Source organism: Vigna angularis, chromosome 4, assembly GCF_016808095.1.
Source record: "Vigna angularis cultivar LongXiaoDou No.4 chromosome 4, ASM1680809v1, whole genome shotgun sequence".
In the NCBI taxonomy this organism is placed as follows: Eukaryota; Viridiplantae; Streptophyta; class Magnoliopsida; order Fabales; family Fabaceae; genus Vigna; species Vigna angularis.
In genome coordinates this window covers 910,602-924,317 of record NC_068973.1, presented here as the reverse complement: position 1 = coordinate 924,317, position 13,716 = coordinate 910,602, and the positions used below count along the sequence as shown (strand labels likewise).

The 13,716-nt window shown below is 33.7% G+C and overlaps 2 protein-coding genes across 3 annotated transcripts; one reads left to right on the top strand and one right to left on the bottom strand.

The window, feature by feature from the left end:
• The first annotated feature begins 233 nt into the window (after nucleotides 1-233).
• Nucleotides 234-3,718, top strand: LOC108322313 (uncharacterized). 2 transcript variants are annotated; one of them, XM_017554363.2, is made up of 8 exons: nucleotides 234-724; nucleotides 806-936; nucleotides 1,096-1,173; nucleotides 1,476-1,513; nucleotides 1,617-1,661; nucleotides 1,772-1,823; nucleotides 2,514-2,620; nucleotides 3,191-3,718. In XM_017554363.2, exons 1-8 carry the CDS (start codon nucleotides 469-471, stop codon nucleotides 3,354-3,356), a joined length of 873 nt encoding a protein of 290 aa, XP_017409852.1. In that variant the 5' UTR covers nucleotides 234-468; the 3' UTR covers nucleotides 3,357-3,718. The 2 variants fall into 2 exon arrangements, with proteins under 2 accessions (XP_017409852.1, XP_017409853.1); XM_017554364.2 differs by having other exon boundaries at nucleotides 248-724; nucleotides 1,469-1,513; nucleotides 2,524-2,620.
• A 317-nt stretch (nucleotides 3,719-4,035) lies between these two features.
• LOC108322312 (uncharacterized) lies at nucleotides 4,036-10,204 on the bottom strand. The gene is made up of 7 exons (XM_017554361.2): nucleotides 9,691-10,204; nucleotides 9,344-9,541; nucleotides 6,569-6,841; nucleotides 6,220-6,322; nucleotides 5,559-5,677; nucleotides 5,144-5,320; nucleotides 4,036-4,962 (listed from the first exon to the last, which is right to left on the bottom strand). The coding sequence occupies exons 1-7, from the start codon at nucleotides 9,994-9,996 to the stop codon at nucleotides 4,210-4,212; spliced, it is 1,929 nt and encodes a 642-aa protein (XP_017409850.2). The 5' UTR covers nucleotides 9,997-10,204; the 3' UTR covers nucleotides 4,036-4,209.
• Between the last annotated feature and the right edge of the window lie 3,512 nt (nucleotides 10,205-13,716).

The window sequence follows — 13,716 nt, the reverse complement described above, 5'->3', positions numbered from 1 at the left end:
GAATCAGGCACCCTCTCAATTTAGTTCTGATGGTTAAATTTAGGAAATGTTGGAAGGCATGATTTCAAACAGCCTATCCATGGAAGCATTGGTTCTTTTGTGTAACATGTCCATTGACAGATTCTGCTATAATAATTTATTCCATTCTAGCTCAATATAACATGTCAAACTAAACTTTCTTCATACAAAGTTTTTTTTACCATATAAATAGTCTCGTCAATATTGTTATGAAAAAGAAAACATCACCTTAACTTTGATAAAGCTCCAAATCATCTAAAATTATATAAAGTTCATGTGACTAATTTTTGATCGTGAACATGTCATTATGGCTAATGTAATTGAATTAGGGAAAAAAGAAACAAGTGTAAGAATTTGTGTCTGAATTTATCAGCTTCTCAACAAATTCTAACTACTCAATCGCGCCCTGTCGCGAGTCCGCTTCGAGCTTTTAACAGTCGCTGTTAGACGATGAACATTGCCTCCACCACTGCCTCCATAAACTTCCCCTTCCAACTCTCATCACTCGCCTTTCGCGCGTCCCACAAACGCGCCACTTTCTCACTTTCTTTTGCTCCTCGTTCTGTCTCCAAAACCGCCATGGCATCCGCTGCTCTCCGATCATCCACTCCAGTCCCAGCCGAACTCAACGATGAGTCCGACTTCGAATCTCTCCTCTCTCCGGACGGTTACATCTCCATATGCGGTTTCGGCTCTCTTCTCTCCGGTAAACTATCATTACTACCACGTGCACTTTCTCTACTATTACTGTTCCCCTTCATCGACGTAACCGTTCCTTGCTTCGCAGAGAGAAGCGCACGAAGCACTTTCCCCGATTTGGCAAACTTCCGAACCGCACAGTTGAAAAGCTTCCGGCGGGTCTTCGCGCACGTCGCTCCGGTTTTCTTCGAGCGCGGCATTGCAAAGCCCGAAACCATGGTTCGTTCTGACAACACCGTAACTCTTACTTCTTCATAGTGTGGGAAGAACAATTGTGCCCATTTTTATTTCTTTTATTGTGAAATTGAAAATAAGGAAAAATTGGAAGGGACGTTGGAACTGTAATGCTTATGCTGTGTGTGATGAAAATGTTATTAGGAGATTTCGAGCTTGAGTGTGGAGCCATGTGAAGGAGAAACTCTTGTAGTAACAATGTTTGAGATTAGAAAATCTGAGGTACTGTACTGAATACTTTAAATTCTGGATTTGTTGCAGTCGAACTTTCCACGCATCACGTAATCAGAGAATTGTAGCCATTGGATGAAGATTAGACGGCTTTGATCTCGAATGAGTGGTTTAAGTTCTATCTACCAAGATAGAATGAGTTGTCTAATCTTTGTTTAATGATACGATTTACTGAGTGCGTAATGCGCCGAAAATACAGGGAATCTGGCAGTTTCAGATTTAGCGTGTGCCGGTTTTTTATTAGCTTGAGCACTGGAGCTAATATTTTCTATGGATGAATTTTTAGATTCCAGATTTCATCAAGAGGGAGGTTGAGTTTCGGTTTCTTGCTGTAAGCATCTAGATGCAGATTTTTAGCTTGCTGCTTTTATATTTTGAGTCTTCTGATATTTTTGTATGTGGTGGCTTGAGATCTCTGGTTCCTTGTGTGTTAGGTTCTTCCTGAAACGCTTGATGGCCATGCTTTTGATTTTCCAGCGGTATGTGATGACTGTTGTTGTTGTGGCAAAACATGAATTGTCTCTGCTCATAAGGAATGTTGGTCATTTCATTAGCAAATTGATCATTCGATGTGGCAAAATTTTTTCAGGTCCTTTGTGCCCGTTACAGTGATGAGGAATTTTTCAACATTAGATGTAAAGGTAATTTTTCATTGGCGTGGTGCTTTTTAAGAGCAAGAGGCATGTAATGTTTTGGAAACTTGAAAGGCTGGTTCTTCCAAATTATTTTTTCACGTTTGTGTCCGGCATACTAAATAGTATCTTCTATTCTTAAATCTAACCCAGAATCTGATTAAGGAGAATACCAACTAATTTCTTGTGAATTGAATAGAGTTTGTATTTGTGGAAAAACTCGTGAGGACTTAGATGATCAAAAAACAGTGAAGAAAAAGGAGAGAGTAGAGATTTGAGTACTGAATCTAAAATTTTGTTTCTCACACGTCCATGTATAGTAATACATCATATTACTATTTATTGTACAATAACAAGCGGTTAAATAACAGCCTACTAACTACTTAACGAATATACAATACTAACTGAATTATTTATAACAATACCAGTTTTCTATATTCTGCTTGGTGGGATGTTTACAACAATCAAAATATTACTAGACATTCCTCACTATTTCATACCTTTCTGGCTAGGCAAAAAGAAGGGTGCGATAGTTCACTAAATTTGATTTTCCTCCAATCATAGAGCTCTAGGTGATTTATATATTTTACGTAAAAGAAAAAATCTGACTGTCTATTTATGCATGCCTTTTGTCATACCTAGATTGTTTCTCTCTTATTTCTTGTCTTTTGTCTTCATTTATGCATTCTTACATTACAGTTGCATTCAGGAATCAAGGAAATCTATTTTCAGCAATATGGACGGTGGAATATAGATAAAATTTGGAGAGATGATGTTTTACCTTGTCGGGTTTATCTTAGACACTGGTAAGCACTGGGTGAAAACCCATTTGTCATTTTTTTCTTAGTAGATGTTCAACAGGGGAAATAGTACAAGGGTTATGCTAACTAAGGCACCAGTCAAAGATTTAATCGTTAGAGTTCAGTGGGAAATCACGTTGGAGCGTAAAAACATTCTATTTTCTTATTTCTTAACCAATGTCTCAAGGACTCTTGTTAGCATTCTCTGTAGTATAAAATCACAACGTTTCATCTAAATTTCTAATCAGCTAACCTCGCTGTCAGATGTACTCTACAGATTCATTTATGCAACTGGCAGCAATTTACTTCCTAATGACGATACCTATTGTGTAAATTGGATTGCCTGTTCACACAGGTCACAAATTCACGAGCAACAATTCTCCTCATTATAGTTTCTGTCTACTTGTCAAGTTTTCACGTATCCCTTTTCAATTTTCTTTCAATGTGAGAAACAAAAAATTATTAGTTTCCTCAAAACCATGATAATAGAATTGGCAAACAAAGCTTTCCACTATTTAGACCCAGTCTAGAGTTAGATTCCCTGTAAATTAACAGTATTAGTGAAATTTTTTGTAGTGTACTAGCAGCAAAGAATCTTGGTGAAACAGCCTACAACAACTTTCTGGATCACACTTATCTTGCTGACCGGAAAACAACCATTCGCGAGTACTTGGCAACAACAGGTTCTGGTATCATGGAAGAGCAGCCCCCTGAATCCCTCAAGCACCGCTATGGCGGTTGATAATTTTAGCAGCAATGAATATATCAATGTAAAGTGATGGCAGATGGGCTGAAGGGCTTGATTCTTCAATATAAAAACTGTACAATCTTTAATAATTCATGATTCACGACTTTCACTCTTCCGATTTGGTGCTGAATATCAAGCTAAAAACAGCATCAATACAACTGACCTTAGCATGTGTGTAAAAGAACTTTGTTGCTGAGTACCGTTTAATTGTTTCCTTGGTTGAGCACATTATTCTTTAGCGCCCAAGATTCAAACGTGTTTTTGTTTCAGAAACCATGTGCTTCAACTTCTCATTTTCATTGTGATGAGTACCAATTTACCTCAGTACTGCAGTATACATGCTCCATCTTCCATCATGATTTTATTGCTAATCCTCAATGGTTGTTAGATTTTAGTTAAATATTATATTTAAGATAACGATCCCTAAGTTGTCCTAGAAAAATATGCATTAAGTAATTTCACATCAAGAGATAATCAAGCTTGAATACGAAGTTGACCACATAATGCATGTACATCGTAAACAGTGAATACCTGAGCATCGCTGTACTTATCAGCCGAGGTCCTGACAGGCCTAATACAAGTATTTAAGTTAATTTTACTCCTCCAAAACGAGTGAATGCATTGGACAAAAAACTGCATTTCCAGTTTGTTAGATGTACAACCTCATAAAATGAACAATAAATACATCTTTAATTTCTCATTTTATACATGTACCTACCATAAAAGAATCAAATTCATACAACCAAAATTTTCTACAGCATGGCAGTAGCCAGCAAGGATAAAAAAAGAACTGAAATATGTATGTACTCAGTCCACTAACAATTTTGCAATTGCTATTTTGTTTCCTTTAATTCAAGATATTACAGTTGCTATCTTTCTCTAGTTCTCGTATTAATAGTTCCATCATCTTCTTATACATGGGCATGTAATGATCATTTATCATGGTTCTTGAAAGTCTGAGCTTGCTGTACAGCTCTCTGGGAGTTTCATATAAGCAGACATGTTCTTCTATAGGGTCATCAGAATTTGAATTTGATTCATCCGATGAAGGTACAGGAACAATATGCATGATCCTGCCAGGGGGATAAAATCGATGGCTGTCCAAATTGTCTGATGTAGTGATTGAACTGCTACTGCATTCTGCAGCAGCATCAACAAGTTGACTCTCTTCTTCTGTGATCTCTTTTGCTGCTGCGGCCTCTTCTTCTTGAGCATGAATGTTCATAACATTATCCTGCTTTTGAAGCTCCTTCTCTAGCTCATACCATAACTGGCCTTCTGTTAATTCGTCAACAGCTGTTGCAGTGATGTCTTGATTAGCAGGAATGAGAGGCTCTTCTTCATCTGTGTCATCATGGCCAGATCCTCCACTTGAGGATGTACTTTCATCCTTAAGCATAGGTTCTACTACTACCTCTTCAGTCATAACAGATTCTGTGTTCCTTGCAGATATTAGAGATGCTTCGGTTAAATCCTCTGATTTAGAGTTTACTGATGGACCCACATTTCTGCGGCGTGCACTCATGCAAGACCATGATGACAGTGATGACCGAGTTCTGACAACAGCCTCAGCAACACTCTGTGCACGCCTCATCACAACCTGCAATATAAAACACGATCTACATCAGATTAAGGATGATCCATGTTAAGTACAGATAGCTAACTACAAAATTGACCAACTGATGGGGAATCCCATATTGAAAGCTAGATCCCAAATAGCACTATGTGCTAGATGTTAAATAATGTTAATTGGATATGGCACAGCTTGAAGTTGAAGTTACCTGTGTGCCACTGGTTACTGGCCATAGAATAGCACCAGCACCAGCTACCCTAGCTTTTGCACTGGAAATAGATGGTAAGCGAGATCCAAGTGCAGTTGCAGATCGGTAGACAACATTCAGGACCTTCGTATGTTCAACCTGATCCCGTAAATCATTCAACCAAGAGGATGCAGTGACCTAGTAACAAACCAACTCAAGTAAGACGCAGAAGCAAGATTACATCACAAATTGAGTCTAATGTACACCTCCAGCATGGTTCATTGCCACTCCTATTTAATTGACTTTTGCATAATTTTTCAAAATTATTAGTTTTGTGATAAATAAATAAAAAAAGCCTTTTAGATAAAATTAATTTACAAATTAAGTAATGAACATTAATGTTTGTCAAAACCATCGAAAGTCCTAGCTAGCTCACCTCAGATCGGAGATCATCAATGGATGAAGTTGAAAATGTTGGCACCAAATCAGAACCATTTATAATGGTTGTAATAAAGTGTTTTCCTGATTCTGCTAACTCCCATGTCATACAAGCAGCTGCAAAAGAGACAATCGCGATACAAAAAAATTAGTATTGGCTGTATAATGAGACGGGAAAGGATCCCGTGTTAGAGAAAATTCAATGTCTAAAGAAAATTGAGCAAGGAAAGTAATCAAACAAGATCATAGACAACAATTTCAGTGAATAAGGATTTTCAAAACAAATGAATATCATGCGATGTGTTACATTCTTCACTCATCCATGCTTTAGTGTTTATTTGAAGAAGTAACTAGACACTATTACATTCTAATGCAAAATAGGCATGCTTGCTATTAAATGTTAAACCTGTAACAAAACCATTGACTTTGTGAACAAACAAATCGTAAGAAAAATACAAACGTTGATATAGTACATCTTATGATGAACAATAATAATGAACTGAAGTAATTGGAAATCTCTCATTGCCACAAAAAGTTCAGTGAACTTGTAGTCTAGCACGCACATTCCAATCAAGATAATATGAGATGTGGTTTCAAAACTGCAGAAACTGATAAATAATCTAATATCTTAATTGAATAAAAACTTCATCAGTACATGCCTGGAGCAAAAGTGACACATGTGCTTGAAGAGAACTCTTTCTGCTCTCTAAGAATATAGGTCAATAGTGCAGCAGTACCGCCACCAAGTGAGTGTCCAACAATCTATAGAACCATAAGATAGGATTACCGTTTAATAAAGATACTTGTACATGTGTATATGCAATAGTCATTAGATAAAATTAAAAAGTGAAATACAATTTAAAAATATTGAAAAAAGGAATAGTGTAAGGAACAAAGAAATGAGAGAAAAAAAAAAGATCCTATAACAAAGCCATTACCAGTGGGTCATCAATTCAGTACACTAATGTAATGATACAGTTTTCCAAATCAAATGTTTTAAAACAATACCTTGACTTTGAAGTCTGGAAATTCATCAAGAGCCTTAAGTAGGGTAGGAGTGCAAAGCTTTGCAATCCATCTAGCAGCAGCAACCATGCCACAATGTGCATATCCCAAAACCAAGTTGCTAATCCCACCATCATTTAAAACTGAATGGTGAAAAGGGACTACAGCACCAGTTGCAGCTGTCAGTGTGTCCTTTATGCTATGAGTACCCCGGATCAGTAGAAGTAAACATTTTGATTGTGTATCACATATAATTGTAAATGCAGGCTTCAGAAGCTGCAAAATATATCATGCCACAGATCATCAAATTGAGAAAAGATTAGGAAAACATAAGGAAATATTAAAAAAGATCACAGTAACACACACAGAGTAATAGCAGAAGACAATGTAGATCATATTTTGTAAAATTAATGACTAAAATAGGTGAGTCAAATATTTTCAGAATTTAAACTCAAGTCTACACCTGTTTGTGTGTGTTTCTCTAGAAATCAATAACCACCATCTCATACAAACAAAAACATACTGTTAGATATATTATATCTTTTATCTTTTAGTTAGTTTGTTATTATTTCTCATTTGTATTTTGGGCTTAGCCCATATTTCTTCTATTATAAATAGAGAACCCTATGTGTGTATTTAACACAAGGGAGATCAATCTAATATATAGTTTTTCACTATATTCAACATGGTATCAGAGCAGGTTCTCTGATCCTCTTCTAGTGATCTCTGCTGTCTGCCGGCGGACGGCCGCCATGGCCGCCGGCAGCCCCTACAGTTTCAGTCGGCAGTCCATTTTCTCTTCTTCTCAGCTGCTGATGCCGTTCCAGCACCGTTTTCCGTTGTACAGGCACCGTTTGCCGCTGTCCGGCGCTGTTTGCCGCTGTCCCGCGCCGTTTGCCGCTGTCCAGGCGCCGTATGCTTCCAACAACTGTAGGCCCCCATCACCTCGTCAGTTAGTGATGGCAGTCCCTGTAGTTTTGTCGCTTCCAGCCACTACAGGCCCCATCAGTCAGTGATGGCAATTTAGTCCCTACAGTTTTATAGCAGTCAACCGCTTGCAGCTTCAAACAGACGCAACTGCGTCAGTTCTTCTTGGGTTAGAGTTTAGCCCAATCTTCTTGTGATACACTGCTAAGTATCACACTTGGGAGTTGTCCAGCAAAGAATTTTGGACCTCCAACGTATCTTTGGATCTTTGATGTCTTTGTTTCAGCATTGTAGCTTAATATTTTGTTTTGTTTTAGTGGTCCAGCAATTGTGATATTCCACATTTCCGCCGTTCACACTGAGGGGGAGTACGTTTCCAAGACACTGCAAGTCAAGTCACATATATATGGGTGTAGTCCCTGCAGTTTTGTAGATTTCAGCTACTACTGTTGATCCCGTCACCCATCCATCATTGATGAGAATTTAGTGTAGTCCCTGCAGTTTTGTAGCTCTTAGCTTTCAGCTACCACTGTTGATCCCGTCACTCATCCATCATTGATTGGGAATCAATCCTTGCAGATTGTCATTGTCCACCACTGCTTTCCTTCATCCACTTTTGAAGTTGAAGTTTCACAAGCTGCTGTTAGTTCATCTATGTTTGCCTCACACTCTTGAAGACAAATCATCTAGTTTAACACTGAGTTCATCTATTCCAAGCTTAGTTCATACAATTTGTATGCTCCAGCTTGAGGGGGAGTGTTAGATATATTATATCTTTTATCTTTTAGTTAGTTTGTTATTATTTCTCATTTGTATTTTGGGCTTAGCCCATATTTCTTCTATTATAAATAGAGAACCCTATGTGTGTATTTAACACAAGGGAGATCAATCTAATATATAGTTTTTCACTATATTCAACACATACCTACCTCACTTTTTTCTTACAGGGAATTTATAACATCACAGCTTCGTACAACACAAGTCTCTCTTACGGATTATTTTGGACATCAACAACAAACTTATGATTGCTTTAACAGATTACTCTAAATGATAAGCCAACATTCCAGACTTCTCCAAATACTGACTGTTTACAAAAGAATAGCAGTTGAAAATTACAGTAATCTGAAAAAGGTAGCCTGGCTTTGTATACTCATTTTGTCTTCAATCTCTTGGGATTTAAATTTGTTGAAGTACACCTTGTTTTATTAGAACATGCACACTTCCACTACAAAACATAAGTTTTACATATAGATAATAATACAGCAGGGGGAAAGGATTCTCTAATGTGACATGTTGAATAGTGTGTAGGTTTCTTGTCTCTCTATCTCCTTAAGCCACAAGGAGTCTCCTATCTCTTAATGTTAAAAAAAAAAAAAGCAAGAAAAAAATAGTGTAAAAAATTTTCAAAATGCCTATTACACCACAGGTAATCCAAACTATAGCTCCCTATTATCTCAAAGAGTAAACAAAAGTTTCACATATAAACCCAAATATGGGGACAAAGATTAAAGGGGAAACGTAAGAGCACTTTTTGTCACCTACAAAGGACCCTAAGAAAAACTTGTGTTTTTGTGCTAATAGTTTTCTTTTAGTATATAAAATATTACAGTGAGGATCAATATATAAATACAGTGATCTGTGGATTCAATTCATTGTCGTTTCTTCTAAACAACGGTGAGAATGATGCCACTATCTCTAAACTCATCTGAGTGGCTGAGTCAGACTCTCTGTGAGAGCATGTGGTCTGTTCTACTCCTCTCCACCACTCACCTCAAAATTATAAAATACACAAACAGAAAGTAATAGAGCAGAGAGAGAGAGAGAGAGAGAGTGGATAAGGACAAAACATACCCCAGCTTTCGGTTTCTGAATGAGCACATCATCAAGGGAAAACCCAGCAGAATCTAAAAACACAGGAAATGGCTTCTTAGAGAAAAGCATACACAAAGTCAAAAGCCTCAACAACTCGTACAGCTCCACAATTATCCCATCCCCTTTGAGCTGCACAGAATCACTCCCAGCATAGACACTTGCAACTGCCAAATTACCCTGCAAAATGCAAACCATTACACACACGGGCCCATTATTCCCAAAGTCAGAATCCCCCAAAAGCCTGCACCTTTCTACATGCTCAGAAACAGAAACCACTCAATTTCACTTAAAACTATCAATTTAATTCAGAATCTCATAAAACTTACCTGCTTGCGCATGAAGTAGTTGATTCCGAAGGCCAAATCGCCGATTGGCCACTTCCCGAAGGTCTCGGAATACGTGAACCTCAAAGTCTCCGACAGCGTTCCGATCGACTCCAGCAGCGTCGCCGGAGCCTGAGCCGGCCGCCTCGAAAGCCTTCTCCGGCGCACCGATCTGCTCGATTTCGACACGTCGCCGCCGCCTCCGTGATCCTCGCTGTCCTCCTCCGCCTTCCGCGACAGCCGCCGGCTCAGCACATAAAACAGCATCAACGCCGCCCCGGCAGCCGTCGCCATTGTCCCCGCCGCCATGAGCTGACGGAGATCGGCCACGCGCCGAGTAGACCGCTTCAAGAATCAAAGAAACGACAAATGAGCGGAATTAGGGGGGATTTTTTTTAGGGGAAACAATGGGGTTTGGAAAAAGATTATAAATTTGGGGTTTGGGTTGTGAAATGGGAATCGTGACAGAAAAAATAGACTATTGGGTGTTCTTTCTCTTTATGGGGAAGGTTACCCACTGGGAACACATCATCTGGAACAACAAGCTTCGCATACTGTTTGGACATGATTACTATAATGCCCTTTGTTTATTTCGAATATTTGTGGATTTTGTAAGGGTATATTAGACATTAGGGTGAGTTATCATTTGCTTCCAGTGCAAATATGTTAAAACCGTTGAGTTTGATTTTTGTCAATGTCTATTATTATCAGAAGAGTTAATGCTAAGTTCAGTTTTATTTGAATATTGTTTTTATTTGAAATTTGTACTCACTTTTTGCTTTTTTTTCTTTGTATTCTAAGGTTATTAATGTAAAATTGCATAACTAATATTCTCTAATAATTCTTGGTTGTTTTACAATAAGTCTATAAAATATTCAATTTTTCTTTTTCAAATGTGCTGTTCCAATAGCAAAATTTAAAAGATTAATTTACTATAAACAAATAAGGGATTTGAAAAATAAAAAATTATTAAATAATGATATGAAAATGTTTTACCCTATCATAATACGTTTTCTTATATTTTATTAGCATAGCAAAACATAAATTACACATTGTATTTAATAAGTTTTCTTAAAAAAAATTCTGAATCTTTATTTTTTAAACAATCTTTTAACGTATTTTTTTTGTTATTTTTTATACACATTGTTTTTTTTTTTGTTATTAAATAACAGCATTAACAGATTATAAGTTATCATATCTTAACAAGTAGCTATTTTTATTCATATACGAAAAAATCACACGTTATATTGATTCTCTTAAAAATTTCAAAAAATAATTCGATTTATTGTTAAGTATAATAATAAAAAATATATAATTCTCTATAATGCATTTTGAATTTTCTTCTCTTTTTATGAGAACTGATGTAAAATAAAAGTTGCATGAAATAATTAAAAAAATAAAATAATTATACTTAAGCATGTTTTTTCATACTAAATGAAGGAAGTTTTATTATATATTATTGAATTAAACTTTGAATATATCTTTCCACTTAATTCAATGAGTGAATTAGACTTTCTCAATAAAATGAAAATTAATTTTGCCAAAATAAATGTTTCATTGTTACTGATCACAATTAAAGGCAGTAGGGGAATTAAAATTATCAAAAAAATTATTTAACAAATAAAAAAAATAGAAATATTTAAGAATAAAAAATGTAAAACCCTAAATTATTTTAGAATAATAGAAAAGGAAGGAGACGAGAAAGAAGCGGTGCAATCTGAATAAATGGTTGGTTGTTGGATCCAACCCAACAATCACTGTATCATAAAATAATTTCAAGTGGGTCACTGTTTTGATAGATAAATTTTTTACATTTATTTAATATTATCTTTTTTTAAAATATATAAAATTTATTTTTTATAATTATTTTTTATAATATTGTCAAATAGATGTAAATATATATCATTTACTATTACACTTATCATTAATATTAATATTAGTATTAACACTTTCTATGAAATAAACAAAATATGAAGAAAAAAAATTATATCCCAATTTGGTGGTTATTATATTTATAATATGGCTTTTGTCTCTCATAACATCATGTGACTATATAGGATAAGATTAAAGAACAAAAAAGGTAGGGATGTCTCATTTCGTGGTTGGAAATCACTGCAAGCTGAAAATGAGTGGTGTTTTGATGTGTATGGAACTAAATAATTCATCCACAAAAAATTACATTACTTGTTTTTTATATTAAAATGTTACATTATATTTCAACAATTTATTTCAATTTTTGTTTTAGTGAAAAACTATAATAAAATAGTTAAACTACTCGTTATGTTATATATTTTTAATTTAGGTTTAATTATAGTACTTAATCATTTTAATAATATAAAATTAATTATTTTTACAAAAACCAATATCTTTTTGCGCAAATATTAAGTAATTGAATGGTTGATAATGCATAAAAATATTTTAATTTAAACATAATATCAATCTTAATGATAAAAATTAAAGGACACTGAAAATATAATATGCTTCATGAAATTAATTTTTCTTATTCTCTTCTAATTAAATCTATCTGAAGTTGGCAATGACAGAGATATTTTTGTCTTAAACTTCTCCGTGTGGAAAGTCTGAATGTAAGATTGGGACGAGGACATAAAATACTGTTTTCAGACTTGTACGTACGTATTTACCTACGAGTACCTTAATTTTGGTATGTACTAGTTTCCTACTGTGTCGGTGTGCATGAAAAAATAATTAAAAAAGTAAGATGCCACATGAGAACATAAAATAATTAATTAGGTTAACACAATTAATAACAATTAATAATATGAGAACAAAATATTGAAGAAAAACGGAAAATAGTTAAATATTATAAATTGAATTTAATGTTGAGAATTAATGAGATCAACTCTTTTAAAAATAAAAAAAATTAAGATTATATGAAGACCATAAATTTATTATTTTAAAGTTTTTTATTAACATGAATATTAATCCTTTATACTTAGGTTGGACTCATGTTCCATTATTACTTTATCTTTTTGATAATTTTTTTCCACAATCATAGTTCAATGTTGTGATTGATCTTTCTTTTTCCAATATTTATTTTTATAATCTTTTATTTTTTCGCAACAGACTTTTTCCTCCAATTTTACAGTGGTTTGATTTATTTTATATTCACAAAATTCAATTACATAATATATATTTTCTATTATCATAACTTTTTTATGGTTATATTCAAATGGTGTATTATTAATTAAGTAAATCAAATAGTTTTTATATCTTACATTTAAATATTATTTTTTTAATATTTTTATTTATTATTTATATTTTGAGATAAGAATATTTGGCTCTCAAATAATAAAAAAAACATACCTTTTATTTTATTTGCCTACTTTTTATTTTCTTTGATTCTTAATTTTTATTTCAAATTGAATAAATTTTATTTATTTTTAAATATTTTTATTATCTATTAATAATTTAACTAGATTGATATCTAAAGAGTTTCATTTGATATTTAATATATTTTTCATCTTATCATAAATTTAATTATATATTTAGTTTCTTTTATTTGATTTCCTTTAATGATATATCAAATTGTTTTTAAAATACTATTTTTACTCGTTTTTAATATTTTTATAATATAGAATACTAATTTGATGTTTTTTATATAATTTTTTTATTGTCTAACTTATTATCTAAGTATAATTTTATCAAAAATATATTTCATTTACTATAATATAATAATTTAATATTATTTTTATGAATTTTATTTATCACCTGTAATATAGATTGAAGTTTCAACAGATTAAATATATATCCCAAATTTCAATTATTATTAGTTTAATTTTTTTTATGTAGTTTTGTTCAATGGTGTATTATAATATTTTTTATTGTATAAAAAAATATTTCATTACAATTTAGAGTAAGGAAGTAAAGAAATATTTAAAATAATTTTAAATTAAATATTTTTAATTTTTTATAATTTTTAAAACTATTTTTTAATTTTATCAGCTCTGTTCCATTAAAATTTGTAAATTTAATCCATATTTTCTTTGTCATTAAATTTTATTTTGTACT

Coding starts and splice junctions, on each gene's coding strand:
- LOC108322313 (XM_017554363.2), top strand. CDS start 469: ATGAACATTGCCTCCACCACTGCCTCCATAAACTTCCCCTTCCAACTC. Junction 937..1,095: donor TTGCAAAGCCCGAAACCATG/GTTCGTTCTGAC, acceptor AAATGTTATTAG/GAGATTTCGAGCTTGAGTGT. Junction 1,174..1,475: donor TTGAGATTAGAAAATCTGAG/GTACTGTACTGA, acceptor TTTAGATTCCAG/ATTTCATCAAGAGGGAGGTT.
- LOC108322312 (XM_017554361.2), bottom strand. CDS start 9,996: ATGGCGGCGGGGACAATGGCGACGGCTGCCGGGGCGGCGTTGATGCTG. Junction 5,678..6,219: donor ATGTGTCACTTTTGCTCCAG/GCATGTACTGAT, acceptor TCTCTTTTGCAG/CTGCTTGTATGACATGGGAG. Junction 5,321..5,558: donor TTGATGATCTCCGATCTGAG/GTGAGCTAGCTA, acceptor GTTTGTTACTAG/GTCACTGCATCCTCTTGGTT.